This window comes from Penicillium soppii, assembly GCF_028829465.1.
Source record: "Penicillium soppii strain IBT 18220 chromosome Unknown utg000003l, whole genome shotgun sequence".
In the NCBI taxonomy this organism is placed as follows: domain Eukaryota; kingdom Fungi; phylum Ascomycota; class Eurotiomycetes; order Eurotiales; family Aspergillaceae; genus Penicillium; species Penicillium soppii.
The window spans coordinates 104,913-132,462 of NW_026643233.1; the positions used below are offsets into that span (position 1 = coordinate 104,913).

Below are 27,550 nucleotides of genomic sequence, written 5' to 3' on the forward strand. Positions count from 1 at the left end.
TTGCCGTTGACTTCGCCCGCGTTGAGGCCAACTGTAATCGCCCCAACCCCGCCTTCTTTTTCTTGTAGTAAGTGTAGAAGTAGTGATGATACTAATAGAAACAGCAATTATCAACGTAATACTCATACTTTAAACACGAGAATCATTAAAAATTGTTGCCCTATCAGAAGCTATCTTGTATCATACAACGCCACCTAGTCTAGATGCCTACGCTTGGCCTCTATGTGCTGGGAGTCATATAGACCCTCGAAATGCCCACAAATCGATAGATATCAATTCAGATTAGTTTCCTTCACAATATCACTTTCACACATTCCTTACATTTTATCTTCTGTGCCTTGGTTCCTTTCGCTTGTCTTGCGCATTATTTGATTCAGTATGGAAAAGCAACATCACCCGTCTGATGTTGCAGAATCTGGCCTTGAAAAGCTCAAGGTCGATGAGTCCGTGCTACGTGATGTGGATTTCGGACAAGTCCTCGAGCTTGAGACAACACCAGAAATGGAGAAGAGAGTCTTGAGAAAGCTGGATCTTTTTTTGATACCTCTTATGGGCGGATGCTATATGCTGCAGTATATCGACAAGCTAGCAATCAGCCAGGCGACCCTTTTCAACCTTCGACAAGACTTGGTATGTTTTCCATGTTCATAACGTGTTTTTGAGCTTCTCTTTGACCACTGACTGCTCCTAGAACCTAAAAGGCAATGAATACAACTGGGTATCCGCTATTTTCTATTTCGGGTATTTTGCGTGGAGTTGGTATGAATTCGATTTATCCCATACTTTTAGTCTCGGCTAACTGATAGGTTCAATTTAAGGCCTAGTTCCTATTTGGTTGGTATGTTTGTGTGAAGGCCTCGATACATTTGTTGACCCCGATTGTGTCGGGTCTATGATAATGGAAATGAAACAGTTTATTAACATTTCTTTTCAGTCAGACTTCCTTTGGGAAAGTACCTTGGGGTGGCTGCTTGCGTTTGGGGGGCTTGTCTCATGGCTCATGCTGCCTGCAAAAATTGGGGGGGACTCATGGCAGCTCGATTCTTCCTTGGTGTTGGAGGTACGAGTCCCCATCTGGATCTCTCTAGCAATACTAACGTCTCACCAGAGGCATCTATTGCCCCGGGATTTGCCCTAATTACGGGAATGTTCTATACCAGAGAGGAACAACCAGCTCGACAGGCGGCCTGGTTTATCGGTAATTCCATTGCTGTCCTCCTTGGTGTGAGTATCAATGGGCCTCGGAGAAAGATTACCGAGTCAGCTAACAAATACGTTTATAGGGATTGATTGCGTACGGCATCGGAAACATTCATACCACAGCGATTGCCCAATGGCAACTTTTATTCCTTATCCTAGGGGCTGTCACATCTGCGTATGGTGTCATCTTGTTCCTCGCTTTACCTGACTCGCCGGCCAAAGCCATTTTCCTCAAATCTAACGAGCGGGCCATCGCAGTTCAACGAACCTTGAAAAATAAAACTGGAGTTTTGGATCAGGGAAAGTTCAGGTGGAACCAAGTTTGGATGGCCATAAAGGATCTTCAGATGTGGTTTCTAGTACTATACACCCTATGTGTCAACTTTTGCAATGGGGGGCTCACGAGCTTCTCTGCTATCATTATCACGGGCTTTGGCTTTCCCCACCTCGAGGCACTTCTCATTCAAATGCCTATTGGAGGTGCTCAACTCGTCTTTCTGCTCCTGACCTCGGGAGTTGCCTCACTTGTCCCCAAGTCTCGAATCCTTATGATGATATTCAACACAGCAGTCTCGATGGTGGGTATGCTACTAATTTGGAAGCTCGACGATGATAATCGGGCTGGGAAGATGACTGGCCTATGTCTGGGTGGTGTCTTCGCTGCGAACATACCTTTGTCTCTCAGTCTGATCAGCTCAAATGTCGCTGGGTTTACGAAGAAAAGCACAGTGAGTGCGCTCATGTTCGCGGCGTACTGCATTGGTAACATTGTGGGGCCTCAATTCTTTCTTCCCTCTGAGGAACCGTCATATCCGGTAAGTACTTTATTTTTCATTATTATCATCTCTAAACCAGCTTCTGACACGACGCAGACCGGAATAAAAGCAGCCATGTCGGGCCTCGCCTTCGGAATTTTCTTTTTAATATGTCTTTACGTCTTTTATGTCTGGGAGAATCGCCGCCGAGATAAATTGTACGGATCCCCGAGGGAATTGACGGAATCAGAAGAACTACAGGACGAGCTATCCAACAAGACCGATCACGAGATTGAAAGTTTCCGGTACTTGCTTTGAGACAATTTGCTTTTGATATAATTCATGAGCACGACCACTTATTGATGATCTTTCATACATTCTTTCTCTTGTCCTTCTTATATCTTGTCGCATGACACACCAGCAAGTACTTGGCGAAGAAATCTTCGGCAAACTCGTCAAAAGGTTCGTAGGAAGCGCCAAGCTGATAGGCTGCTGCAATACCGGAGATGCAAGCAATCTCATGCATGTTCTGCGATTTAAATTGTCAACATCATATCTGATGACTTCAATGAAAAAGACTCACCACCATGGTCCAACTCCCGGCATATAATGTGTGGTTGGTGCCATTAATAAACATCATTCCTGGGACAACTCGGAGATAGTGCTGCCACCTATGCCCAAACTGGTGCCACCATTTTTTACTAGATAGCATTGTCAAAAAATGGTCATCGTTGGTGATTTACAAGCATCAATCCGATTAACATACGATATTATCTTTGATGGATCAATGTCGTTCCAGGTCCATATATCCTTTTCCTGGTCATTCTTATGAAAATATAAGTAATGGAAAGCCGCGAAATTGTGTTTTTTTAAAGAAAGAAACGTACCAAGAAGATTGTCTGAAACACATGTTGGTCTTGCGAAGGTGGCGGATTGTTCTCGCCCAGGTTTTCTCGAAATTGGTGTTGGTAGTGACTGCAGTTGAAGCCCATCTCTATTTTGCCGGGGTCGGATTGGTAGGAGCGTGTGAAATACATTGGGCGAAATCCTAGCCAGCCATCCTTTTGGCTCAGGGGCTGCTGTTCCGCGAATTCGATTTGCGCTTTTCGCGTTTCAGAATTTGCCTCCGCCGGTAGCTCTGGACCATATTGCATCTCAAAGATATTTTGGAAGTATGTTGAGTCTGAGTGGGTTATGGTGATGTCGTTATAAAACTTAACCCCTCCCAGCACATATCTTTCACGCCATGTAGCGTGGTGATCAAGTAGCCTCTTCGCTTCATCTGCAGGACAGCAAATGACCAGGTCGTCGAACTTTTCAATTGACGGGTCTCCTTTTGCTTTACCATCTTCATAATCTTGCAGTTGCAGCACTACCCCTTTCTTTCCGCGCTCTATGATTTTTGGATGGCAATTTAACCTGACTTCGACGCCTTTCACACGCAGATCGATGGTCCAGTCCCGATAAAAGTTGCTCAGGTTTGGAAATGTATACATGGTAGGAAGATTGGGCAAAAGGGTATCAGGGTCATACTCCCACAGCTTCATCTGAGGATCATTGAAGAGGCGTTCCAGTAGGACACTCGATACGTTTGGCGTTTGGTTCCCTGTCCCTAAGAACAAGGCTAGAAGAGGCAAAATCATTTTGTTGCTAAAGTCACGGCTGAAGCGGAATAGGCGCAGAATTACCTTGACAGGCATGATTCCGAGAATGGGCATCAAATATTTGATGCATGATAGGACTCGGGAAAGCTTCTTGATTTCCGATGAATGTTCGTCAACCAGATGGCTTGGGAAGACATTGGTCCAGAAATCCTTCCCCTTTCCGAATGCTACTTGAAGCTTGACCGGCTGTGGCTCGTAGCCGTAGCGACGAAAGAATCGAAACGTATGTCGGAAAATCTGCGATCCACCTTGAACTCCGTCGTTCAGCCAACTTGCACCATGTTTGGATGCATCTAAGTCAATTGAAGTTGCTTGACCACCGGTATAACCCGCGGTGTCAATAAGAGTCACTGCAAATTCTGGATGCTTAGCTAGCGTCGAGGCGCATGACATGCCAGCAGCACCGGCGCCTATAATGGCGATTTTCTTCTTTGGTGTCATTTTTTCTCACGAGCTTGTTCGATGTATGTACACGATGTGAAGAGAATTATTCCAAGGGATTTGTTATTCATCCCCAGGAATGTGTTGATGTCACTAGAGTGATGTCAGATATAGATCCTACGATGGGCCAATCACAATGCGGAATCTTTCGATCGGTCTAAATTCCAACACCTTCGTATATGTCTTCCTTTGATTTGATCAACTTGTAAATCTACGTTGTATGTCTATGTAAGATGGTACCTAGATAGTGCTAGGTTTTATGTATTCTCTCGGAAAAGTGGCCGTCCAAAAGCCTCTGCCCTCATATCGGCTTGACAGCATCTCTAAAATGATTGTTTGTCCGTGGGATCGCTAGGCTTCATCAAGCTCCACAGTTATAGAATGACAATGAGTGTCTTTATGCTTTCGATCGTTTATAGATATTGTAGATCGTAGTTGCCCTATGCTATAGGACAAGAACATGATCTTTATGTATGACAAACACCCCTTTCTCATCAATGCATAGACTCATTGTTGCGATGTTCGATACATAATTAATTTATAAATGTCAAATATTTGTCTCAATCTATAATAAGAGTTAGAAGTTAAAAAAGGGCAATTTGTAAGATAAGAATATAAGTTTATAGCTATTTATGTGGTTAGATCAGATTTTTTCTTAATATGTGCCTTGCCTACGGTTTTCGGGCTGCCAATCCCTGCCACCTTTTATTGGGTTTTTCCCCAGCTTCATTCTTCAATCAATCAACAACCAAGCAGGTTTTCTATTCTGCTTTCCTCTCCATATCCATAAGCCTAGTAGCCTTAACTGTTTCATGTTTAACATTGCTAGTCAACATCTCTCCTTCTCTTTTCTTTTCTTTCCTTTCCTTTCTTTTTTGGGTCCAATTTGTCGGCCTAGCATGTTTGACTCTATTTGGTCCATACGTCGGGTTCAATCACAGATGCGATAGTTTCATCTGAATACGTGCCTAGCTCGTGCGGCTCGAAATTCAAGGGGCTGTCCTGTGAGTAGGGGAGCTTTTCCTAATGGCCCACTGTTTCAAGCCCAAAGTCTTGCTGCCGATTCCCTTCATGACAGTATCTGTCGCGGTTGTAAGATCCGCTACGACAAATGTAGATCGGTGCTTGGGTAATGCACAAAAATAAGGCATTCGCAGCAAACGATGTGAACTTTTTGTAATACGGATTTATCCAGACTTCTCAGTACATTGCAGGATCGCCCAAATTGGCTCATACACCATATAGACAATTAAAGTAGCAGGCAGACGACGCTGGGGCGAATTCTACTTCACTCAACCGATTATACCGAGGCGCTCAATCACTTCCTTGACTCTGTGACGACATGATCACCACCAACACACAAACTAGTATCTGAAAGTTCTCGTTAAGTTCGGCCCCGCTCTCGGCCCGCATTTTTCCATGTTTTCCGCTAGCGTGTACTTTCAACGAATATAGACTCGGAAGATTGCGGTTATTGCTGGCAATCGCTTTTGTTATCGTACGCCCTTCGTCCTTTCTCTGTCCGTGATTTCCCGGATATATGTCTTTTATAATCAGACCCAGGCATTCCATTGTCCCTTGAACATATACCTTTCAATCGCTCAATGATGACGAGCAAGCTATCTCTCGGCGCTCTAACATCCAGTAGCGCCGGCATCATCACTGCATACATCTGTAAACAATGGCTCGATCACTCGTATCCTAGGATTTCCATTAGCAAAGTATCGCGATTGAGTGCATGTCGACAACTTGTGGACAAAGCATGTGACAGCGCCTCGGACACAGACATGCCAAAGGCATGGGGAGCAGACAACGCAGGCCTGTTATCCTCATGGTCGGAAGCCAACTCTGGGGATCGAAAAGATCGCTGGTTGTCATCATATGTTGCAGTTCAGCTAGACGTGCCACTGGCGCTACTAGCATCCTACACAAGCGAGCCCAATCAAGCCAAACCAAACAAATGTGACAACAAAACGCATACCACGGACGACATGACGCGAAATCTAATCAAGGCCTTTCTCGAAGCACGGTCAAATGGCCCTGATGGATGGCTCATAGACAGGAACGTGCCTGCAGTAGCTTTCACGCCCGGGAGTCACTTATTCGGAGACTCGGGTGGTCTCTCTGCCTTCATGTTTGGCAGCTGGAGTTCGAGGTCAAACATATCAATCCACCCTTCTGGTCTCCCTAAAGAAGCACCTCTTCCAAGTTCGTTCTTTCCCTCCAACGAAGAACTTATCGCATCACAAGGCTCATCTCTACCTGAGTCGACTGGCACAGTCATCTACTGGAGGGTTCCCTCTGGGTGGACCAATACGTTGAACCATGTAGCGGCCTACGGCTGGCCGTGGCGACTAATGGATGGTGGTTTCCAGGAATTCATCGTGGAGAGAATATCGGACGAAACAGCGAGAGTGACCTACATCACAGTGGAGTGCTCTGACTTGCGTCCTAGTGATCAAGCAACAAATGATTTTAAAAGGCCGCCGTGGCTCCTCTACGAGGCTCACGTTTTATACGCCCAAAGTCTTCTTTTTAGGACCGTTCAACAGCTGAAGAAGACACATTCGACATCGAAATGTTAAGCAGACTAGTGTATCAAGTAGCTAGAAATTCTCAACTTTCACGACCATAATCCTCCACCTCCAATCGCTTAAATCCATTGATGAACGACAAAAGAAACGGATCATAGAGGGCCATTTTTGACATGGCATGGTTTTGGTTTAGATAAATCGATAGACTTTTCTATAGAACATGTGGTCTGTCTATATATCCGCGGTAATAGCGTCGGAAATACTATAAACTAAACCAATTCGCTGCAGGGGGCAACTAACTGTCTTTTGTTTTATTTCACAACGCTCTGTGGCCTGCGGCATATTCAATATTGTGAGAACTAACCTGATCCACTGTACGATCCACAAAAAATCAGAACATTCTTTCCAAGTTGAGCCGAGCGAAAAACAAAAAAATTAGTTTCGCTGGGAATCGAACCCAGAACCTTTCCGGAACACTCGCTATTGAAGCAATTGTTAACGGAAAATCATAACCGCTAGACCACGAAACTATTGATTGGAATTGAATTAGCAATAAGGCTATGTAAGGCATTACCGTAATTTGAAGATGAATTCAACCTGTCTTCTTAGTTTCCAAGGCTTTGTATATTTCTTTAGTATTCCAAAAGAAACAGGTTGAAATTAAGACTAGCTTAGATATCTTCTATAAATGGTCTCATTTACACTCTAGATCATATAACCATTGCACGGCGAAACATGTCACTGACTACATGTGTATATATATGTGCAAGTACAATGTAAATCTGGAAAAATCTTGATCAAATTTGAAGTCTTACTGAATACAAGAACATACAGGATTGAAGCTCTTTATCAGTGCTCTGAGCTCACACCTGTAGATGCTCTTTCAGTTGAGTTTCATTTAAACGCCTGGTACTATCCTAATAAAACCGTAAATCTAAGCAACATTGCCGTTGTTCCATACCCCCTTTGTTTTGATCTTTCTATTCGTCAGCATGCTTCATGTCAATGAAATCTTTGTTCTTGCACTGAACGAATCCTTGGGATTGGATATCTGTACTCATTAGTCATTGTTCGGTCTACTGATTTACCTCCATTCACCTCTTCACTCTATAGTCTTGACACGAACCTTTAAAAGCAACCTTTGAACTTATTGGCGTTTCATATCGAGAGAGTGATTTCCTAATCTCCTTTGTCAATGGACCTTCTTCTGTTATAACCTGTTCCCACTGTCGAGCCCCGAACTTTTCTTGTGGCATGTCTATTAAATTTTGTTTGTTTTAGCTTAGGTGATGAATAGAGGTGTACTGGGGGGTTACTTTTGACTTGACAGCCTTTTGTGATAGAAAGAAATTATCATTCCACATTAAGATTACTATGCCCCTATCATCTTAATTGCTATATCGATAGCGGTGTTGGCTGGACATGGTAGCTTGCAAGCCGTAGCTAGTCATCCTGCCCACCAAAATCTCGAAGTAATCTTGTGAAATTGTACTTTTTATCGGTACATAATAAGAAAGTCTGAGTTGATGTGACCTATCGATGTGATAACTTGACTCCGGATGTTCTTAGGAAATTGTTCCAGTCACCAGACGCAGATAGGGGACGTAGCCGTGAAATCATATGCGCCCTGTGCTTTGCTCTCGAGGGAGGTGATGTTGCATTTTTTATCATCTTTGCGGTTCTTGTGATCCAATACAGTATTTTTGTGGTCCACCAGAGCTCAGTCCAATGAAATAACCATTAAGCACGCGACCTATATAATCGGCAAATATCGTGCATATATCTTTTGCTATTTGCATTCTAATACTTTTAGATTTCCGGACATCGAATCACATTGCAAAACAGCCTCTTGCTCAGCCGAGTTGCAAAATCTCGCCATAATGCTCTTTTCCAAAATTTCCAGTGCTGGGCTACTCAGCACCTTCGTCCCGGGAGCCCCTCTCACCTCTCAGCGAAAGGCAATCCATCACAGCCGACGGGCCTCTCAAGTAGTAGGCAGGAGAAGCAGTCGACCCTACAAACCAGCCACTGCAGATATACTCTATCTGAACGGCTAATCACATGAAGAGTATAATTCAAATTGGGCTGGAGCCGTGCTTATTGGCAATGGATACACTTCTGTCTCCGGACAAATTACAGTTCCTGCACCTCAACTTCCCAGTGGGGCCGATTCCTTCACGAGCTACTGTGCTTCTGCCTGGGTCGGTATTGACGGTGATACCTGCTCTACGGTTATCCTGCAATCTGGCCTCGACTTTTGTGTACAAGGAAACAGTACTTCATACAGTGCTTGGTATGAATGGTATCCAGATTATGCTCATGATTTCAGCAATATCCAGATCTCGGCTGGTAACGTGGTCAATGTGAGCGTTGAAGCTACTTCAGTAAATTCTGGCACTGTTGTTATCGAAAACTTGTCTACGGGTACATCTGTGAACCACACATTCCCGCCCAACTTTAGTGGTAAACTTTGCGAGTTTAATGCAGAATGGATTGTTGAAGACTTTTCAATCAATGGCGGCTTGGCACCTTTCGCCAACTTTGGCAGCGTCATATTCTCAAATGCAGTCGCCTCTACTGGTGCAAACAGCTTCGGACGCCTGAGTGCTACCACCATGGACATTTATCAGGACCAGGTCTTGACTTCATCTTCTGTCACCAGTCATGGCGTCATTGTCAGTTACATCTGATAGGGTAACTAAATGAACCGAGGCCTTCTTTTACAGTAATCGATGTAACGTGGGAAGTGAGCGCAATTGAATAAGGCTAGGGTCCAATTTCCTCATTCCTTCTTCGTTGTGATTGCTTTTGGTTGATCACAATAGTCTCAATTTAAAATCCCTCTTTTACTTTTGAAAATAACATAGCTACACTCAAGCAATACGATCTATTCCCGAATTCGTTTTCCCGGATGCTTTCTAGAGTGAAAGAGATTTGCACATGATAGATATTAGGCCCGCTCTAGCGCGCTGCTTTACAAGATGAGAGGGTACCAAGAGCCTCGCTAGCCATCTATTAGGTGTAATTCAAATTCATACACGAAGCCCGCATTTTGGGGTGGTACCACTGCAATGAGTATCTCTGACGCTATGTTGAGCTTTGGGGGTCATCGTACTTTGATACCACAAAACCGCCATAAAGAATCTTGAACCACATCATAACAAGCTCCATAACGCAGAACCTTCATTGTTCGAAGGTTAAGCACAGTGGATGAGGCTCGAGGATAAAGGAACTTCTGTTTTCCATAGTCGATCATAATATCGGCCGCCCTCAATATCTCCGGCTCGATATTGTCCACAATATTTGTTGTTTCCTTGACTGTTATATTAGCCGAGGACCCCATCACTGGAGTCCCTCTATTGTGGCAAGTTGAGAGATTTCCTCTGATAGTCCACCTGCATTCACCAGCATTGCCAAAGTACCATCTAAAGTGCTTTGATCCAGAGTATCAGGCGGAATTCGCTGATTCATAGGATGTTCGGGGTGATATGGCGTAATGATTCCGATGGGAAGGCCCAAGTCAACAGTCAATAGTTTGACTATGTCGCCTCCGCGTGATGGCAGAACATGCATATCACAATTTAGAGTGAAGCTTCCAATCATTGCATGTCGCCTATATGGTTTTCGCTGCTTGGCTTGGAACATACGGCTCAATGCTTGGGGGTCAATCGCGATGATTCCATAGCCAACATTCACTGGGATAATTGCAACCCCTCCCTTTTTGAGAGCCTCAAAACCCGTCCTGGCATCTTTCTTCGGGTCTGGGAAGGGGTAGACATCCTAGTTGCACAAAGGTTTCGAGATTTGTCGATAACGCCGAGTAAGGGGTCTAGTCTCAGTCTAGAAAGCGATTTAGTCAAGTAAAGATGCAATTAACCCCCGTCACTACCATGTAAGTTGTTTTCAAAGGAAGTCAGAATCAACTGCTTCCGAGTTATGTTTTAGCTATCTTTTACACATAAAGGGGGCAGTATTTAAAGTCCTTTGTACAATCCCATGTGAACCGATAAGCTGTGATACACTAGGGGACGCAACTTCCAGGGACTCGTGCCCATAAAATCTCAATTATGCAATAGCTGTGTCGAGAAATGAAACATCGACTACACTGTACAAGCGGAAAGATTTTGCGCACCCGCATGTCCCTATCACATGGACTATAATCAATCCAAACCGGCAGAAATACCAGACTTTATTCACTCGATTATCACATAGGAATTGTTGGAGCAAAATTCACCACCATTTGTGCCCTTGTTGGCTTTGAGTTCGGACGGAGGGACATTTGACATTTCGGTCGGCCAAACAGCATGCCATGTTCCTTGTGCGCGAACAGAATATTGATGACCCTTCTTAAGGCCAGAGACTGGCACTTTGACATCGACATCTAGAGTCTCATGTGCCCTTATCTCCACAAGATCCTCTTCGGAGGCAGGGAGCTTGCGTGATACCATAATACGGGGGATATCAAGCGGCTCTTGGTCTGTCGTATCAGAAAGCTCAAACACTCCTAAAACACCAGCCTGAGGGTCCAGTGGAGTATTCCACCTCAGGATGGTGACAGGCACATCTGCAGTGTTTTGAACTGAAACAGTAATAGGCAAAGCGAGTGTTTGTGATTGCATGGTTGGTGTCTGGAAGGCCAAGGTGACTTGCAAACTCAAGTTCATGTTGGTGCCCATTTTTGCGTTGAAAGCGATGCGTACGTGTGATTAATATGATATCTTCCGGAAGTACAATTGTAGTAGTAAAGAAGTGAGTTGATCGGTAAGTTACGGAGGGACATAGAGGGTATTAGATGACTAGTAAATCAAGGGGGGTATTCCGTCAACCATTCGTTATCTTGCCCCATGTTCAAGATGCTGAGTATTTGCAGAAACATGGATTTTGAGCCAATGAAAAAAAGTTCATTTTTACCCTAAGTCAGCTGGGCCGGGGTACTGTACCACATCCTCCCCGGGCTCCGTGCAACACTCCTTGCCAGAAGACTTGGCATCGCGCTATCTCTAACAGTGCCCCTCACATTCTGAACAGCCAAGACTCTCCTCTAATTTATAATGGCTGAGACTAAGCATTATTTCTGCAGTCAAGACTTCGACGCCGTCTTGGGTGGTATCTTGGCACCGGAGTCCGGCGACAAATGCAGGGTCTAAGGCTTGGCGCTATGCAAATGAGAAGCTCTTCATGTTGATCATTAAGTGAAAGAATTATGCACGTCAGCATTTTACTACCAATAGAATGTTTCTTTAGTCGTGGGAGTCATCCATGGATGAGACCCACTGATGTAGAACAATCCCTTTGTCTTCCCACAAAAGGACTGAATCTGCAGCACCACTGGACTTTTGTTATGTGTGATCTTCATCATCCAGATGAATGATAACGGGCTATGTTATATGTGTAGATCCTTGTAATCTTGATGAAGATTGCTAGGTTTTAGCGTCGCCCTTGTTTATCTCTAGCCGATCTTGAGGAGTTACATCGGACAACCTCCGCTCTTAGTGTCTTTCTTGGTCACGACATAGAAGCTAATATAGTCTCCTAAGACCAAGGGCATACACACTTCGCTGAACATAGTCATTTAGAGACACGGGATTCCGCCGGGCCAAGACGAAACCCTCGGTGATTTTCTGAATGTGTAGCCCTTTGAAGATATCTACAACCAGTGAAATGATTGCCCACAGGCCTCTTTGGAAATTTTAGCATCTCGGAGTGTCTTCAAACGGTGATAACAGGGCTGGTAATTCTCTCGTGCTGTATGCGAGGTCATTTTCAGACGTTGATCGTAGTCATTTCGGGTAGGAAAGATACCACCAACCCGTTTCATCACATTTTCTGGGCAATGGCGGCAAGATGGAAGATGCACCAGGGGAAAGAAAGCCACGGCCTCCCAAAGCAATATTGCAGTGTATCTCCAATGGGCTATAAAGCATAGTCATTTTCCTCTCGAGATTTGAGGTTTTATCAGTCCATCAGCATTCGAAGCAACAAAGCTACCGTCAATCCTCAAAGTATCAATTTTCCAAGTCCTTGGATTTTCGAACAAAATGCGTTTCGCTGCCATTTCCACCGCTCTTCTGGCCCTCGCACAGCAAGCCTGTGCTTTGCCTCTTGAAGTAGAGGAGAACTCTGCGCTCGATATTACCTTGAGCCATGTCAGCGATACCCGTATCAAGGCTGTCGTGAAGAACTCTGGTAGCGAGGATGTCACTTTCGTGCATCTCAACTTTTTCCGTGACAGTGCTCCCGTAAAAAAGGTTGACGTTTTCAAGAACGGTATTCATCAAGCCATTCAAATATGATTTTTTCCACGCTAAGTTTCATATTAGATGCCGAGGTTACCTTTGAAGGTATCAAGCGCCGTTTCAGACTTCAGGGTCTCACCTCTGAGGCCCTTACCTCGCTTGCTGCAGGCGAGACTTTCGAAGATGAATTCGACATTGCCACCACCAGTGACTTGTCTGGCGGAGGTGCTCTGACTCTTCGTTCAAGCGGCCTGGTGCCTATTGTTACCGACGGTGCAGTCACAGGCTATCTGCCATACCGATCCAACGATCTCAAGATTGAGGTCGATGGTGCTAAGGCATCCCGTGTGCTGAAGGCAATCAAGCCTCTTGATCGCCGCACGGTCGAGACTTGCAGTGACTCGAGCAAGAAAACGGCACTTGACAAGGCCCTCAAGAACACTGTGAGTCTTGCAAATGCTGCCGCACAGGCCGCTCTGTCTGGTTCTTCTACCAAGTAAGTCATTACCTTAAACTCTCGGTTTAAAATGCTCACGATTTTATAGATTCAATGAGTACTTCAAGACCACCAGCACCGCTACTCGTCAGGTCGTTGCCGCTCGCCTTAAAGCCGTTGCAAAGGAGGCCTCCTCAACCACCTCTGGCTCCACCAAGCACTACTGCACCGACGTCTACGGATAGTCAGTAACCCATTCTTTGTCCATTTGTTCACAGTGACTCACAAGCAAACCTAGTTGCGAGACCAATGTCCTAGCCTACACTCTGCCATCCTTGAACGTGATTGCCAACTGTGACATCTACTACTCTTACCTTCCAGCCTTGGCCAGCACATGCCACAGCCAAGATCAGGCCACCACTACCCTTCACGAATTGACTCACGCCCCTGGAGTGTTAGTTCGCCCTGAACTCCGTGTCACCTTCTGCAGAATCGGGATTTTATACTGACGCATATTTCACCATATATAGTTACAGCCCAGGAACCGAGGATAACGGATACGGATATTCCGCGGCTACCGCCCTTACTAGCGCTAAGGCCGTGTTGAACGCCGACTCGTACGCTTTGTACGCGAACGGTAAGTGTCAAATGTGCTTTTCTACAGTCGATAGTCAGCTGACTCACGACAGCAATCTACCTTGGTTGCTAAACGCCTCATTGCCATGCATGCACTCTGGAGGATGAATGTAGTGCCATCGGAGTACTTATGGGACTGTCAGATAACAGTTGAATGGTGTTGTGTTGACTCAGTGGATCGGATAGTGGTGTTGAGAAAGCAGTGTTTGCGAATTTGAAGTTGAAGTTGTTGAGACTGATTTTTAATGCAGATTTTGAAAAATGATGCAAAGTTCTTCTGTGGATGTACATGTAGCCAACTGGTTGAAAGGTCGTAAGGGTGTGTTGAAATCATCCCTGGGAGATGTCGCGCTCGCGTTACCTTTAGCTTCCGCCTTGTATGACGATAAATTGCTAGCCCGGACCGAAATGACGGCCCACGATGCAGCAGACACAGCTTTGTAGACATGAAAACCTGCGGACCTATTTGCATCATTTGGAGAAGGGTGTAGTTCGTTATTTTCGCTCCAAAATGTACAACCAATGGAATACTTCCGGTGTATGGGTCGAGGAGGAAACGGGCCCAGCGGGAGCCTTCAAGGCTATGCGAGATCGTAGTGTCCAGTATTCGGCCATGAAGTTGAGTCCTTCGAATCGCATGGTCGAGTATGAAAGAGCCATCCATGCCGAACCCTTTTCAGTTAAAGGGACAAGTTGTAAAGCCAAGAGCTCCACTGGCGACAATGTGGCGCCCGGGTACCTGGACAAAATGTCGATAACTATTGGACAATTGGCCAAGAGCTCTTCGTCAGAGTTGATTTTCAAGTCGCCAGAGGTTGAGATTGCATCGCTGGTACTCTTGTCCAAGATCACGTCAAAAGGTGCAAATTCACTTAGGACAGAGACCTCTTTCCATAAGCGCAAGTCAGCACGCATCCATTGCATTGCATGCATGGGATTCTTTGTGCGCTCAAATTCACTTCCAATGCGAACGGCTTCGGTCGAGAAATCAGCGTTCTACCAGACGTGTTAGTCGGATCCGGGGCCAATCATTGTATACGAGAGCCTTACCACAATTCCGTTCCCCTGCCATTCCCGTTCTACGCACTTATCACGTAGAGTACATCCTAGTTTTGAAACACCAGGACCAAGATGTAAGACGCGAGGAACTTTACCTAAGATAACACTAGAGCGATTTCCTAGGTCGGCTAAAACGGCCTCCAGAAGGGCCTCGCCAGAATTTAACCATTCGCCGACATCTTCACCAGTGGCAAAGCGTGTATTCCAGAATTCGGGATCGTCGTAGTCCGGTGCTCCTTTGAGCTTTGTGTGCGTTCTCCTAGACATGACTGGCAGAGCATCATGAGAAACCCGTTGAAAGATATTGATCTCCAGGGCTTGAACCGCTGACGTAAGCGGATATCTGAAGCGATCGTCGCCTGACATTCCGGGCATAAACCTCATCATTAACTATGACAAAGATGATCTGGCTTGAAAACAGATCAAGGGTTCTTTTGCATATGGTGCGATTTCAATATCTATTTACAATTTTGGATCACCCATAAAGGTGGTCGTTAATCAATCCTCCGCGGGCAATGCACCTTCAGCCTGCATCTCCAGAGCAACCTCTTCAACCTCCTTCCATACCCTGAGCAGATTACCTCCCGCTATATTGCCTGCATCTTTATCACTGACTCCGCGATTGAGCAACTCTGCGATCAAGGCCGGGAATCTGGACACATCTTCCAGTCCCCGAGGAACCGTGGGGATACCATCAAAATCGCTACCTATACCAACATGCTCGAAGCCTATGAGATTTCCAATATGTAGAATGTGATCAACAACCCTTTCCAGAGTTGCATTCTCAGGATCTTCATCGGGTATACCATTTGCACCGTCAGAAGCTGTGCAAGAAATAAAGTCAGGTGAGAAATTGACCATAACTAGGGAGCGCTTCTCCCCAACCAGCTTCAGAATGTCATCGGGCACATTACGCGGGTGTGGACAGAGCGCATATGCAGAGCTATGACTGTAAATTACTGGAGCTCGGCTACCGGTCCATTCGGACTTGCCAGAGCCAAGTACATCACGCATAGTGTCGGTGCTCACATGAGCCAAATCAACAATCATACCAAGACGGTTCATCTCAAAAACCAGCTTTTCGCCTTCTTTGCTGACACCATGCCAGAGGGGATCGGATTTTTGGATGCCGCCGGGAACTTCAAGAACGGCAGCATCGGCATACCGGTTGTGGCAATTATGCGTCAAAGTTGCGTATGATACACCCAGTTCGTAAAAGATTCGTAGGTGAGATAGAGAGTTGCCGATTGAATGCAATCCCTCGATACCCAGCGGGGATATTATCTTCCCTTCGCGAAAAGCAGACAAGGCAGTGGTACCATTTGGCGGGGCGGAAAAGACGTTGGGATAAGCTCGCTGAACGCGCGACATAACATCCACCTGTTCCATGGTCTCCCGCACGCCTATAATTATGATGAGTACATGGTGTGGCTCATGACAAATATTTCACTTACTGGCTGCGTAGTTCTCGTCGGAGAAGTCGGAGCCATTCTTCGGGCAAGGCACGAAGACACTCCAAAAAGTACCACCAACTCTGCCCTTCTTCAATCGAGGGATATCAACATGGCCAGGTAGTGTGCCCTTGAGAAAAGCTTCAGTGAAATTCCGATCATTGATATGGTTCTGGAAGACCTCTCGAATGAAGATAGGGAAGTCATCATGACCGTCTGTCCAATATGTTAATCCTAATCAATATACTTTTTTACTTTTCTCCTAGGTCCTTACCGATCAATGGAGTCCGAGACAATATTTTCTGTACCCTGCCCTCGATGCTGAGTGGGGAGCACGATAAATGTGGTTTGGTAAACCAAGCGATAGCTAGGATGGCGCAGAGAAACAGAGACCAAATCCGAGTGCATGGTTTGCTTGTCTGTCTCATGGGCGGTTCCTCCTGGCTTTCTAACAAATTGCTCTTTTCTTCAGTCATTGTGTATTATTGTGAGAGGGAGGGGGAGAGAGAGGGGGAGGGTGAGATGGGGGAAGTCACTGATAAGCACAATGACATCTTCCCTGTCCAACCCAGCGTTCAGGGATGATCTCGCCCCCAAGCGCTCCTGAGCTGGGCACCTGCTTCGGGTACCCGCGGGAGCTCCTGATTTGATCAAGGCGGTAACTACACTGTTTACACCGCCTTTGATGATCCCCTCGTAGTTTATCACTGTCAATCAGAGTTCCCTCATTCCTTCCATTATTAATGTATCTCGGTCTTTCACTGGGATAAAACCCCACACTTCAACCAAAATTGCATATTCTCAATATGCCACAAGGCAAAAACACAGCCGGACTACTGCCCATCTCAGCGGCGGCCACACAGAAGTCGGGCTCTGGAACACCCGCAAAGAAGGCGCCCAAGCCTCCCGCTCCTCGCCTCAAACTTCTCATTCGACGCCTACCGCCAGGACTGACACAGACAGAGCTGGAAAGTGCTCTCGGAGGGCAATGGAAGACTGGAGCGGGAAAGGTTGACTGGCTCCAATTCAAGCCTGGCAAAGTGTCAAAAGAGTACGATATATCATCTGCCGACGAGAGCTGTAAGGAGTTTGAACTGACAGGACCGTTGTGACTAGCCCCAACAAGCCATCCCGCCCATCAAGAGCTTACATCCACGTTGTCTCTACCGAATTTGTCGCGGCACTCTCTGACACAGTGCGACAGGCCTCGTTCCAGGATGCCCGCAACACTCTCCACGACCCCATTCTACTTGGGCCTCCTTCGCTGGAGTTTGCACCCTACGCCAAAACTCCCGGCAGTCGTTCTCGCAAGGATGCTCGTCAAGGCACGATAGACCAAGATTCGGACTTCATTGCTTTCCTGGAAAGCCTCACCCAACCCATTTCCAGGCCTGCGGGTGTAGACTCTCCAGCCGATGGTGAAGAAAGGAAGAAGGAAGCCGTAATGACTACCCCTCTGGTACAATTCATCAAGGATAAAAAAGCGAGCAAGTCCAAGGACGGTTCAGGGTCAAAATCCAAGCACAGTCGGTCGGAGAAAGAATCAAAGCAGGAGAAGGTGCAGGCCAAAAAACTTTTGCAACGGGCTGATAGGGAAAGCCCTGCAACCTCTTCCGACAAGAAGGTCAAGGGCGAAAAGACCAGCAAGGACTCTGCAAAATCAGCTAAGGGAAATGCTTCTAGCACCAAGGCAGGCAAGTCAGGCGCCACTTCAACCTCTACGAAGGAACCAGGCGCAGCTCCTGAGCGGAAGAGGGAACGCGGAAACGCCGCAGCGGCAACCAAAATTCTTCAGCGGGATCTTGGTCTCATAGCCTCTGGCGGACGGCGACGCGGCAAAGGTGCTGCAACTGATACTGCGTCTCCTAAGAACGAAAGCTCCCGAGAATCATCTATTCCTACAGGCGAGATGCCGAAAAAGGAAGCCAAGCCAGCCAAAAACACCCCGGCTACATCCAATAATACAAAGTCAAAGGATGGCGAGTCTTCTTCCCGAACCGATGCTCCCCCTACGCCCGCAAATTTGCCGGCGAAGTCCAAAGGCGGCAAACCCAAGGCGCCGTCCAATGCGAAGCAGGCATTCCTCAAGCATGCAAATCCCTCGCAAGGTGTGACCGAGGCACTTCTCGAGTCCGCATTCAACTCATTTGGGGCAGTAACCAAGGTGGAGATCGACAAAAAGAAAGGATTTGGATATGTTGACTTCGCCGAACCGGAAGCACTTCGCAAGGCCATCGCTGCCAGTCCTGTATCGGTGGCACAGAGTCAAGTAGTGGTCCTAGAGCGCAAGGAGAATCCCGGCAGTGAGAAATCTCGCAAGGGTCGCGAGGCGTTCAGTGCGAACAAAGCCAAAACGGTTGCTGTTGCTACTGGTGAACCAGCTGGGAGTGGAGCTGGGGCCGGAGCTGGTGCAGCTGGGAGTGTGGGAGGCAATACGGGTTCCTCACGTGGATCTCGTGGAGGACGTGGTTCACGGAACAAGGGGCCGAAAGGAGGTGGATCTTCGGAGAAGGCGACTGGAGAGGCAAAATCTACATGATTGGTGGTTTAGCGTTTAGCAGTTCATGAGATATGATACCCGAAGAGATGCTGATATTTGTGATGAGTATACGACGGCCTGGGAGGCTAAACAAGATTTTGTTTCCATAAACAGCCTTGGAACGGTTATACTAAAATCACCGGCATAAGGTTTGTGGAATATTGGGCTTCTATTTAGGGCCAAAGTTACAGCAACATATATCAAAAAAACAATAGTAGTTTACAGAGAAAATATAGGTTGTAAAAAAAATATAATTGATGGTTCTTTATCTCGAAGACACACAAAACTCCACGTCAACCAAAATGGAAGGGGACCTTTCAGACCTCCTCGACACCCACCAGGACCAGCCGACCGAAGTCAGACACCGAGACCTGGTAAAGATCATCACCACTCCCTGGACCGAAACACAGACACTGCGAACAGCACGCGTGACAGTCGAGGCGGAAGTAAAAAGGTTTCACTTTAGGGCATCGAGGACATATAGTCATCAGCAAGGGTGGAGATTCTGTGGCTCTTTTAAAGAGCTTAGAAAGAGGACGTCTACTCTAAAGTGATTCTTTGAACTATTGGGGAACGGTCAGTGAGATGTTCAGAAATGGTTGTGACAGTGGAATCCAGAGGATTGCCAACTGTATGGGGTGGGATAAACATACGTAGAGTCGCTTGAAAAAGAGAAGAAGGTTCGGGGGCCTGGCCTCTTTTATATCTTCTGGGTTCCGCGCTAACGCTAAGCGAGTTTGCTGAAAGTTTGACTAATTTGCTTGGTTTGCTTGGTTTGCTTTTGTTCTGGTGGGGTCCAGCTGTCCAAGCTGACCAACCACATACTAGTACTCATTCATAGTGGATCATCCCGACAGGCCCGCCGCAGAGATTTCAATAGCGTCCTTTGCTACTCCGTTGTTTCTGATACTATCATGGTCTTTTCTATTCGCATTACCTGATTATTTGCTGATTCTATGTGTCAAATGGCCAGTGCTTTGGCTAAGGCTCCCACCGACTCTCTGTTTCGGCTTGATGATGGCTGGAAAATGATTGGTCGGTTCATTCTCGGCTTCCCGAATTGCCAATGTACTGTACATACACTCCGTACTCCGTACAACCATGGTGTGTGTTAAGTTATATTGGCTGTATTGACCATGCATAATCTTAAACTGTTTGTTCATTATTTTTCTTTTAAAAAAAAACACTAGAGAATAGTCCGTTTCAAAATAAAATATATTGTTCTATCTATGTAGGAAAATTAATGATCGATTTCCAAGGTTAGCATCGGGCTAGACATATGCTATATGCTTTTACCTAGGGAGGACACAATATATATATTTGCTCCGTGTTGCAGGCATTGTACATCATTATTGTTTGCAAATATGATTCCACATTTCTGGCAAGGAGCCAATGATACCTTAAGAGGAACAACATGACTCTTATATTCTTTCAAATTTAAAATTTCCTTTTGATCGTATTCAATGCGACCTGATTTATAGACATGTTCGTCGTGTTCATGTACATATGTGAAAGACGCGGCCCGTTTGTTGCACAACAAGGGTCCATTATAACATTTCAGATTGAAGACCCTCATAAGTATCAGCTCACTTCCTCAAGGGAAAACTTACATTTGTAATTACTCAACTCCATAGAAATCCAACAGTTTCTTCCGAAATTTGTCGGGCCGCGCACCTCTTATCGCTTATCGCCTTCGGTATGCGGGGATCGCAATCCCCAGACTTTTGGACTTTGCAAGCATGGCGCGCCCCAAGGTACATCCGGAAAATCGTCTGCGGGCCAATACTGCATGCACAGCCTGTCGTGCATCGAAAAAGCGATGTAGTGGCTTTTTCCCTTGCACCAACTGCATCCATAAGGGACGTGGCGGCTCATGCACCCCTTTCAAGTCCTTATCTGGCCTCCGTAGCCGCCCCATCCCTGTTTCTCGACCAACCGAGGCAGCCCCGTTAGAAATCGGATCGGGACTGGGCCTACAGAGTCCATTGAAATCACAGACACAAGATGCAGTGACACCTAATCATGAAGTTCATACACCGGAGGCGGGATCGCATTCGCCTGAAGCCACACATCGGACGCATCCGCGAATGCTCCGCAACCTGCAAGGGGAGAGAGGTATATTATATGACATAATATCTCAATACCCGACTTGCATTAACAAATGCTATAGTATACGTTGGAAAAGCCGCTTCATTGTCGTTCCTCCAACTGCTTCGGGATACGGTGACCCAGCATATCGGACCCTCACAATTCTCCCATAATGGGAGGAGTGAGGATATGCTAGAAACAGAAGCCCATCATGACCTGCTGAATCTCACCGAAGAACCTTGCAATGCCGAAGAGAAATGCCACTTCATTGAGAATTATGACGCGGCGGTAAGAAAAGTGCCGATCCGATAACCCATCAATCTAGATACTAATAAGCCGTAAGACTAGCGGCTTCCTTGATATAGGATGTGATGATGACATGATGCTTTCACTGTCAAACTCCAGAGATCCAAAATCCGACCGAGAAAAGACGAGGGCAGCTATTCTGGATCTTATGGTCGCCATCGGAGCCCAGTCACGCTCGAAAGACTCAGAAATCCTTCAAACAGAGAGGTTTTACTTTGCGCGCGGTCAACGGAGAACGTTTGCCAATTTTCTAGAAGATCCTAGCATGGATTTAGTGCGAGTTTTCTTGCTTATGTCGTTTTACATGCTCGGGGCATGTCGTCGGAACGCGGCCTTTATGTATCTGGGTGTGGCATCCCGAGCAGCAGTGGCCCTGGGGTTTCATGAAGTTACTTCGGGGTCAACAAGTCGCGATGACAGCAACGAGCGGTAAGCCTATTTCATCTATTTACATCATTTGGCTGATCGCCCATAGGCTACATCTATGGATGAGTCTTTGTGTTCTTGACCTGCTCGTCAGTTCGATACTTGGAAGGCCATCGACTATCTCACCCCTTCTACCCGAAAATCGGGAAGAGCCCAATTGGATAGGGACGCCATTCCCTGAATCTGGCTTGGTGGCTTCGTATCATTTATCATTAATATTGGATGAAATAATCCATCGCCTTTATGGCGACAAGGCTGCATCAGCTGAGACCGCAGACTTCTTACTAGGCAGACTGAACACCTGGAGCAAGTGTTTACCTCAATCGCTGAGAACTTCTTCTTTGCAACATGAACACGAAAGCGCTGCTCGAGAGCACGCACTCGGTAATATGCATGTCGCGTGTTCATACCATTTCGCAGTGATCCTAGTCACTCGGCCATTTCTTATATCGACCCTAAGTGTTCGGTTGACCCGGTTACACCATAGCCTTTCGACTGGGGGACCCAGCGAATCACTGGAAGAGGACCCGGCTCACTCCCGGCTTGCGGCTGCATGTATTGACTCAGCAATCTACATGCTACAAACATGCCTGGAAGTTCACCAGTCTGGACTTATGCTTCGGAATATGTGTATTCTCAAGTTTGTTACTCTGGAATTTCCAATTCAAAAATCTGCGACTGACATTAACAATAGAGCGTTCATATTCGCGGCAGCCCTTGTCCTCGGGTTCTCAATGTTCGCCCACCGTGATATTGATTCCGAAGTTGATGATGCTTTCCGCGGGGCTATCACTATCCTGCGCATGCTGGCATCCCAGTCTGCCCAAGCGGCTCATTACCTAGATATAACAAATATGCTAGAATCGGCCATAATTCAACAACGTCAGCAACTCGCAGCCCAAGCTCGACGGCGTCGAAGTCAGTATGTCAGTCGGATCTTTAGCTTGAGCGATAACCCAGCAACTCCGCGGACACACAACGAAGGAGATGAACAGACAAACAATACCACTCCACATTTGACCCATAGTGTTCCATCATACCCGTGGTTACAGCCGGACGGTGGAATAGGTACTGTTACACCATCCTTGGCTGACGGTGCTTTGTTTGACTGGGAAGGTATGGATTTACCGCTATGGGATAGTTTCCCTTTTCTCACCGAGTCAACTGCTATGTGATGATTCACTGCGTTGTACTACAATCACAATATGTACATATACCACATACCCGAACAAAACTCGCACGAATCAAGACACTCATGTGCTTTACCAGAAAACAAAGACTACTCAAATACTGAGCGCTGAGGAAGAGAACTGCCAATTTCATCTCTGTTCCACTCAAATCGACGATTTTATAGTGGGAGTCAGATACCCAGATGGGTACAGATTCGAGGTATCCCAGTAAAGCTGGTAGATATTGCTCACGTTTGTCTCTTTGAGACGGAACGAATCACTCAAGAGGCCACTATCAGCTTCCCACATGAGATAGGCCCCGTAGAAAATGAACGGGCCTGCTACGGCATCATCAGGTGCATCAATATTATTCCCAGTGAATCCCACAGGCAGCACCTTGTTGGCCGTGGGGCGAATATAGAGGAATGTTTCATCACCAAAGGTGTAATCTTTGTTAGTGGCCGTGGCAATAACATGAGTGTTGTTGAAAACGACTGAGAAATTAGCAGAGGCAAAGACAACAAGAATGGAGCAATTCATACATGTAACATCGGTAGTTACCAATCCAGACTCCCACCGAGAAGCGTCGCCGACATATGCAAGACCTAGATGTCCCATTAGAAAAGAGACTTTATGTGATGCAAAAAGATTTAAACACACCATCAGAATAGAACACGCTAACAGGCCCTGAGCTAACACCGTAGGCAAGAAGAGAGAAAGATCCTGTTGGATAGCGCTTTTGTAGTGCAGACTGAGAGGCAGCGAAGGCCTGTGATGCCAAAGCCAAATTGGCAAATATATTGAACTTCATTTCTGGAGGTTCCGATATTCTCAGGGACAAACGAATATCAGTGCTTGCTGTGTAGTTATATCCTAAAGCCCGACAAATTCACAGATGACGCGGCTTGAGTTTACCACTCGATGGCTGAAACTGGCCTCTAACTAATAATGGGATGTCTAGCCGGTTTGATCGGCTAGCGACCGGGACCAGTAAAGTAAGCAGAGGTATCATTGTCAAATGAGAACGAAATACAAGTATCGGATTGTTTCGAGTAGTTGCAGATGTAGGTACTGAAGAGCTGGATTGCCAAGAGCATTTGTTTACAGGGTTGTGAAAGCGATTGGCGACCTAACCCCCCGAATGTTGATTCTGCAAATACCAACCCAATATCGGATTTAACCTGAGGGTAAACACATGCTGACAAGTGTGAATCACTTAGTACTAACTTACACTAGTCAACGTAATTAATCACCGAGTGGTCCACACCATCGAGTGGTCTAGCGCAAAACACATAGTAAATGCGATAAATTACAACTTAATATCTCAACAACTATGGCTTATAGGAAGTCCTCTTTAAAGAATAATACTTTCTGAGTGATATCTAGTCTCTTTAGGGAATTGAAGAAAAATCATAGCTTCAAGATTCTGATATATACATTCCTAGTCTGTAATAACATAGTTTTCAGTAATTTCGAAATGGGTGATAAAATAGCCTTCTACTCTCCTTTGAAACTAGTATCTGGTGCTCATGAGTCTTATCTATTACTGTCGACAAAAAAGGAGCTAAATCGAAAACATGGTTGTTGAGATAGAAATGTAGAATATATCAGATTTACCAAGTGTTTTGCACTGGATTCCTCGGTGGTTAATTACGTTAGCTGCTTCGCCACTAAGTATGGCACAGTCACTCTACACAACCACCCAGTACACCTCGGAAGGATTTGTCGAGAGCTGCGGGGTAATCGTCTTCGAGCTATCCCATGAACAACATAGTATACCTTATACACTATCATAATTTGAATGAATGGCTCCTCGCAAGAGGGTGTCGCAACTGTGATGAATCTCGATTCGAGGCCGCGTTACGTGAAACACATGAAGAGACTGGCTTCAAAGCCCACTTCCACCCTGTCGAAATGCAAACCCGAGCCCCTCCTAAGGACGCGCAGGGACACGATCCAGATAAGGCTCGCTCATATCAAAATCTCACAGAGCATCTTATGGTTACTATGCGGCAGCTAGGGGTAAGTAATGTCAAAGTAATCTGGTGGTACGTTGCAGCGTGAGATGAGGGTAATGGATCCGACTGTGATGGCGAAAAGGTTTTCACAGCGAAATCTATTCCTCTTGACGAAGAGGCGCAACAAAAGCAGTCTGACATTTGATCTTGTGCCTTTTATATGGAGCTTACACATGAAAGATATCTTTCTAGTCTACTTTATTTGTCTTTTGTCGTTAAAGTTTATATAACAATTAACTGCTACTCTTATATCTGTCATAGTACACCTTCGTAAACCGAGGTGCCTATTTCAAATAGATATATACAGAACCATCTCTCTTTGGGGGTCAAAGCCTATGACTATAGGATATGTTAGCAGTTAGGTAGAATAAAATCTATCTTACGACTTTTCTTATCACCACTCTTCTTAGCCTTGAAAATCAAGGACTTAACAGATGTACCTTTTGTATCTAAGCGCAATACAAAAGGTACTGACTCAACTACGGCGTCCACCTGGGCAATGCCCGGCGATTAGGGTCCAGCAAGAACCGGATAGATCAGTGGATCCGGGAATAACCGTGCGCGGTCCGCGACCCGACGAGTGCAGCATCCGCCATAGATAGAATACGAACATTGGAAGTGATAAGGGAATACTATAAGAGAATGTATGTTCCATGTTCCGGATTACTTCGACATCCAAACATCCACACATCTCGACCTGTATCAAAATCATCATACAACATGGGCTGGAAAAGTCTCAACGTGGGTGTGGTCGGTGGCGGTATTGGAGGCATGTCCGTTGCCGTTGCTCTCCGCCGTGCTGGACACAATGTGACCATCTACGAGAAGTCAGATTTCGCAGGTGAAGTTGGCGCTTCTGTTTCCTGTGCTGCCAACGGAACCCGCTGGCTTCATGAATGGAAAGTGGACATTGCAAAGGGTGACCCTGTTGTATTGAAGAAGCTTATCAACCGCGATTGGAAGACGGGTGAGCCTGTCAGTGTGTACGATTTGGACGATTACGAGAAACGTTGGGGATATGCCTACAACATGTTTCATCGACAGTATATGCACGCCATGCTGAAAGATGCAGCGATGGGTGAAGGCGAGGGAGCCCCAGCAACATTGAAGGTCAACCACAAGGTAGGCTTGCAACTATGCCCGAATGCAGTTGGTTTATCATATACTGAAATATTTGACATCTAGTGTAGCGATATCGATCTTAAGACCGGCAAGATTGCTTTCACAAACGGAGATATCGCATACCACGATCTCATCATTGGTGCCGACGGTATTGGATCAGCCGTCCGAGGGATTCTCGGTATCACACCAGAGAAGCAGGCCTCTGATCAGAGCTGCCTACACACAAATGTCAAGACCGAGGATGCAGTCAGGCTCGGCTTGGTCAACTACTCCGAGAACAGCGCACTGGAATACTGGGGCGGCCAAGAGGGCAAATGGGACAAGATCGTCCTATCTCCTTGCAACGGCGGCAAACTCCTTTCATACTACTGCTTCTTCCCACGAGAGCAAGGTGACTACTCAACACAAGCGTGGGGAGCCGAAGACCGCCCAGTCGAGGAACTCCTCAATCCATACCCCCAACTTGACCGACAAGTATTCAACCACTTGAAGATTGGATCAGAGATTAAGCCTTGGCGGCTCTGGGTTCACGACCCATACCCATATCTCCAGCGTGGTAACACTTGTCTGCTCGGTGATGCTGGACACCCGATGATGCCTCACCAGAGCCAGGGTGCATGCATGGCCATCGAGGATGCGGCTGCTCTTGGGATCCTGTTTGACAAGCGATACTTCAATGGAAATATTGCCCAAGCCCTTACTGTATATGAGGAGGTGCGTCTGCCCCGTGTGACAAGGGTGCAAGCCGCAGCCGCCAAGGCAGCATATAACATCAACGAACGAATTGGTGAGTGAATTTTGTGCATTTTTTTCGTAAAAGGGGCATGCTAACACGATGTGCAGGGTTCTCTGTCAACAAAGATATCCCCACATATAAGGTCGAGGATGCGAAGAAGGTCCTAACGATCGAAGAGATGAATGCGTAAGTTCAAACAAACCCTAATTAAGATGCTCCTATCAAAATTAACACCATACCAGCTATGACATGTACCGAGACATCGAAGAAAAACTCGCCGAGAAGCGCGGGGCAACATACGCCGACAAGTACCTACACGGACTACCCATCGGACTAGAGCTACCGAACGGCATCACGATCGGCGCAGTTGGGGCGTAAAGAACAAGAGGACAAGAAAGAGAAACCAGTCATTGGTCATTGATCATTTGTAATTGTTTAGCTTACTGTACATTTTCGTGATAAATGCATAACACGTACATACCCAGTCTTGTAACATCGCCACGATCCAACTAGTCATCACCCTAGATAATTCCGTACTGTATTGATTTACCGGCTCCACTCGGATATGGAAATCATTCTAGAACAATATAATCATCCCGAGTCCACTTGACCCCGGAGTTGACGCGTCCCGAGCTCGGTGGGAGATAGACCGAGCAGACCGAGCAGACCGAGCAGAAATGCGCGGGGTACTTTGTCCCGCAGCGAAACCGTTTAGAAATCAATGTTTCACGGTT

General features: G+C 46.2%; 12 protein-coding genes across 12 annotated transcripts; 7 read left to right on the plus strand and 5 right to left on the minus strand.

Annotated features, from left to right (window-relative positions):
* Positions 1 to 378: 378 nt before the first annotated feature.
* On the plus strand, positions 379 to 2,273 carry N7529_002155 (uncharacterized protein; the record flags this gene model as incomplete). The annotated part of the gene is made up of 7 exons (XM_057237683.1): positions 379 to 630; positions 692 to 759; positions 819 to 838; positions 935 to 1,060; positions 1,109 to 1,224; positions 1,284 to 2,015; positions 2,073 to 2,273. The coding sequence occupies 7 exons, from the start codon at positions 379 to 381 to the stop codon at positions 2,271 to 2,273; spliced, it is 1,515 nt and encodes a 504-aa protein (XP_057100294.1).
* A 58-nt stretch (positions 2,274 to 2,331) lies between these two features.
* Positions 2,332 to 4,060, minus strand: N7529_002156 (putative flavin-containing amine oxidasedehydrogenase; the record flags this gene model as incomplete). The annotated part of the gene is made up of 4 exons (XM_057237684.1): positions 2,332 to 2,484; positions 2,539 to 2,656; positions 2,722 to 2,780; positions 2,843 to 4,060. Coding segments are annotated over 4 exons (1,548 nt in total), but the record flags the coding sequence as incomplete, so codon positions are not given.
* Positions 4,061 to 5,664: 1,604 nt separating this feature from the next.
* Positions 5,665 to 6,645, plus strand: N7529_002157 (uncharacterized protein; the record flags this gene model as incomplete). The annotated part of the gene is made up of 1 exon (XM_057237685.1): positions 5,665 to 6,645. The coding sequence occupies one exon, from the start codon at positions 5,665 to 5,667 to the stop codon at positions 6,643 to 6,645; it is 981 nt and encodes a 326-aa protein (XP_057100296.1).
* Positions 6,646 to 8,474: 1,829 nt separating this feature from the next.
* N7529_002158 (A4/G1 family peptidase) lies at positions 8,475 to 9,284 on the plus strand (the record flags this gene model as incomplete). The annotated part of the gene is made up of 2 exons (XM_057237686.1): positions 8,475 to 8,585; positions 8,664 to 9,284. The coding sequence occupies 2 exons, from the start codon at positions 8,475 to 8,477 to the stop codon at positions 9,282 to 9,284; spliced, it is 732 nt and encodes a 243-aa protein (XP_057100297.1).
* A 1,503-nt stretch (positions 9,285 to 10,787) lies between these two features.
* Positions 10,788 to 11,270, minus strand: N7529_002159 (uncharacterized protein; the record flags this gene model as incomplete). Its single annotated transcript, XM_057237687.1, has 1 exon — positions 10,788 to 11,270. One exon carries the CDS (start codon positions 11,268 to 11,270, stop codon positions 10,788 to 10,790), a length of 483 nt encoding a protein of 160 aa, XP_057100298.1.
* Positions 11,271 to 12,632: 1,362 nt separating this feature from the next.
* Positions 12,633 to 13,975, plus strand: mep20 (uncharacterized protein; the record flags this gene model as incomplete). Its single annotated transcript, XM_057237688.1, has 6 exons — positions 12,633 to 12,861; positions 12,915 to 13,326; positions 13,376 to 13,510; positions 13,565 to 13,720; positions 13,797 to 13,903; positions 13,956 to 13,975. 6 exons carry the CDS (start codon positions 12,633 to 12,635, stop codon positions 13,973 to 13,975), a joined length of 1,059 nt encoding a protein of 352 aa, XP_057100299.1.
* Positions 13,976 to 14,397: 422 nt separating this feature from the next.
* Positions 14,398 to 15,327, minus strand: N7529_002161 (uncharacterized protein; the record flags this gene model as incomplete). The annotated part of the gene is made up of 2 exons (XM_057237689.1): positions 14,398 to 14,898; positions 14,953 to 15,327. 2 exons carry the CDS (start codon positions 15,325 to 15,327, stop codon positions 14,398 to 14,400), a joined length of 876 nt encoding a protein of 291 aa, XP_057100300.1.
* A 132-nt stretch (positions 15,328 to 15,459) lies between these two features.
* Positions 15,460 to 16,888, minus strand: N7529_002162 (putative dipeptidase; the record flags this gene model as incomplete). The annotated part of the gene is made up of 3 exons (XM_057237690.1): positions 15,460 to 16,364; positions 16,416 to 16,628; positions 16,687 to 16,888. The coding sequence occupies 3 exons, from the start codon at positions 16,886 to 16,888 to the stop codon at positions 15,460 to 15,462; spliced, it is 1,320 nt and encodes a 439-aa protein (XP_057100301.1).
* Positions 16,889 to 17,218: 330 nt separating this feature from the next.
* N7529_002163 (putative nonsense-mediated mRNA decay protein Upf3) lies at positions 17,219 to 18,951 on the plus strand (the record flags this gene model as incomplete). The annotated part of the gene is made up of 2 exons (XM_057237691.1): positions 17,219 to 17,463; positions 17,529 to 18,951. 2 exons carry the CDS (start codon positions 17,219 to 17,221, stop codon positions 18,949 to 18,951), a joined length of 1,668 nt encoding a protein of 555 aa, XP_057100302.1.
* A 1,739-nt stretch (positions 18,952 to 20,690) lies between these two features.
* Positions 20,691 to 22,946, plus strand: N7529_002164 (Zn(II)2Cys6 transcription factor; the record flags this gene model as incomplete). The annotated part of the gene is made up of 4 exons (XM_057237692.1): positions 20,691 to 21,066; positions 21,122 to 21,327; positions 21,383 to 21,774; positions 21,821 to 22,946. 4 exons carry the CDS (start codon positions 20,691 to 20,693, stop codon positions 22,944 to 22,946), a joined length of 2,100 nt encoding a protein of 699 aa, XP_057100303.1.
* A 159-nt stretch (positions 22,947 to 23,105) lies between these two features.
* N7529_002165 (uncharacterized protein) lies at positions 23,106 to 23,751 on the minus strand (the record flags this gene model as incomplete). Its single annotated transcript, XM_057237693.1, has 3 exons — positions 23,106 to 23,434; positions 23,483 to 23,545; positions 23,601 to 23,751. 3 exons carry the CDS (start codon positions 23,749 to 23,751, stop codon positions 23,106 to 23,108), a joined length of 543 nt encoding a protein of 180 aa, XP_057100304.1.
* Positions 23,752 to 25,678: 1,927 nt separating this feature from the next.
* Positions 25,679 to 27,194, plus strand: N7529_002166 (FAD-dependent oxidoreductase; the record flags this gene model as incomplete). The annotated part of the gene is made up of 4 exons (XM_057237694.1): positions 25,679 to 26,080; positions 26,144 to 26,867; positions 26,924 to 27,002; positions 27,059 to 27,194. 4 exons carry the CDS (start codon positions 25,679 to 25,681, stop codon positions 27,192 to 27,194), a joined length of 1,341 nt encoding a protein of 446 aa, XP_057100305.1.
* Between the last annotated feature and the right edge of the window lie 356 nt (positions 27,195 to 27,550).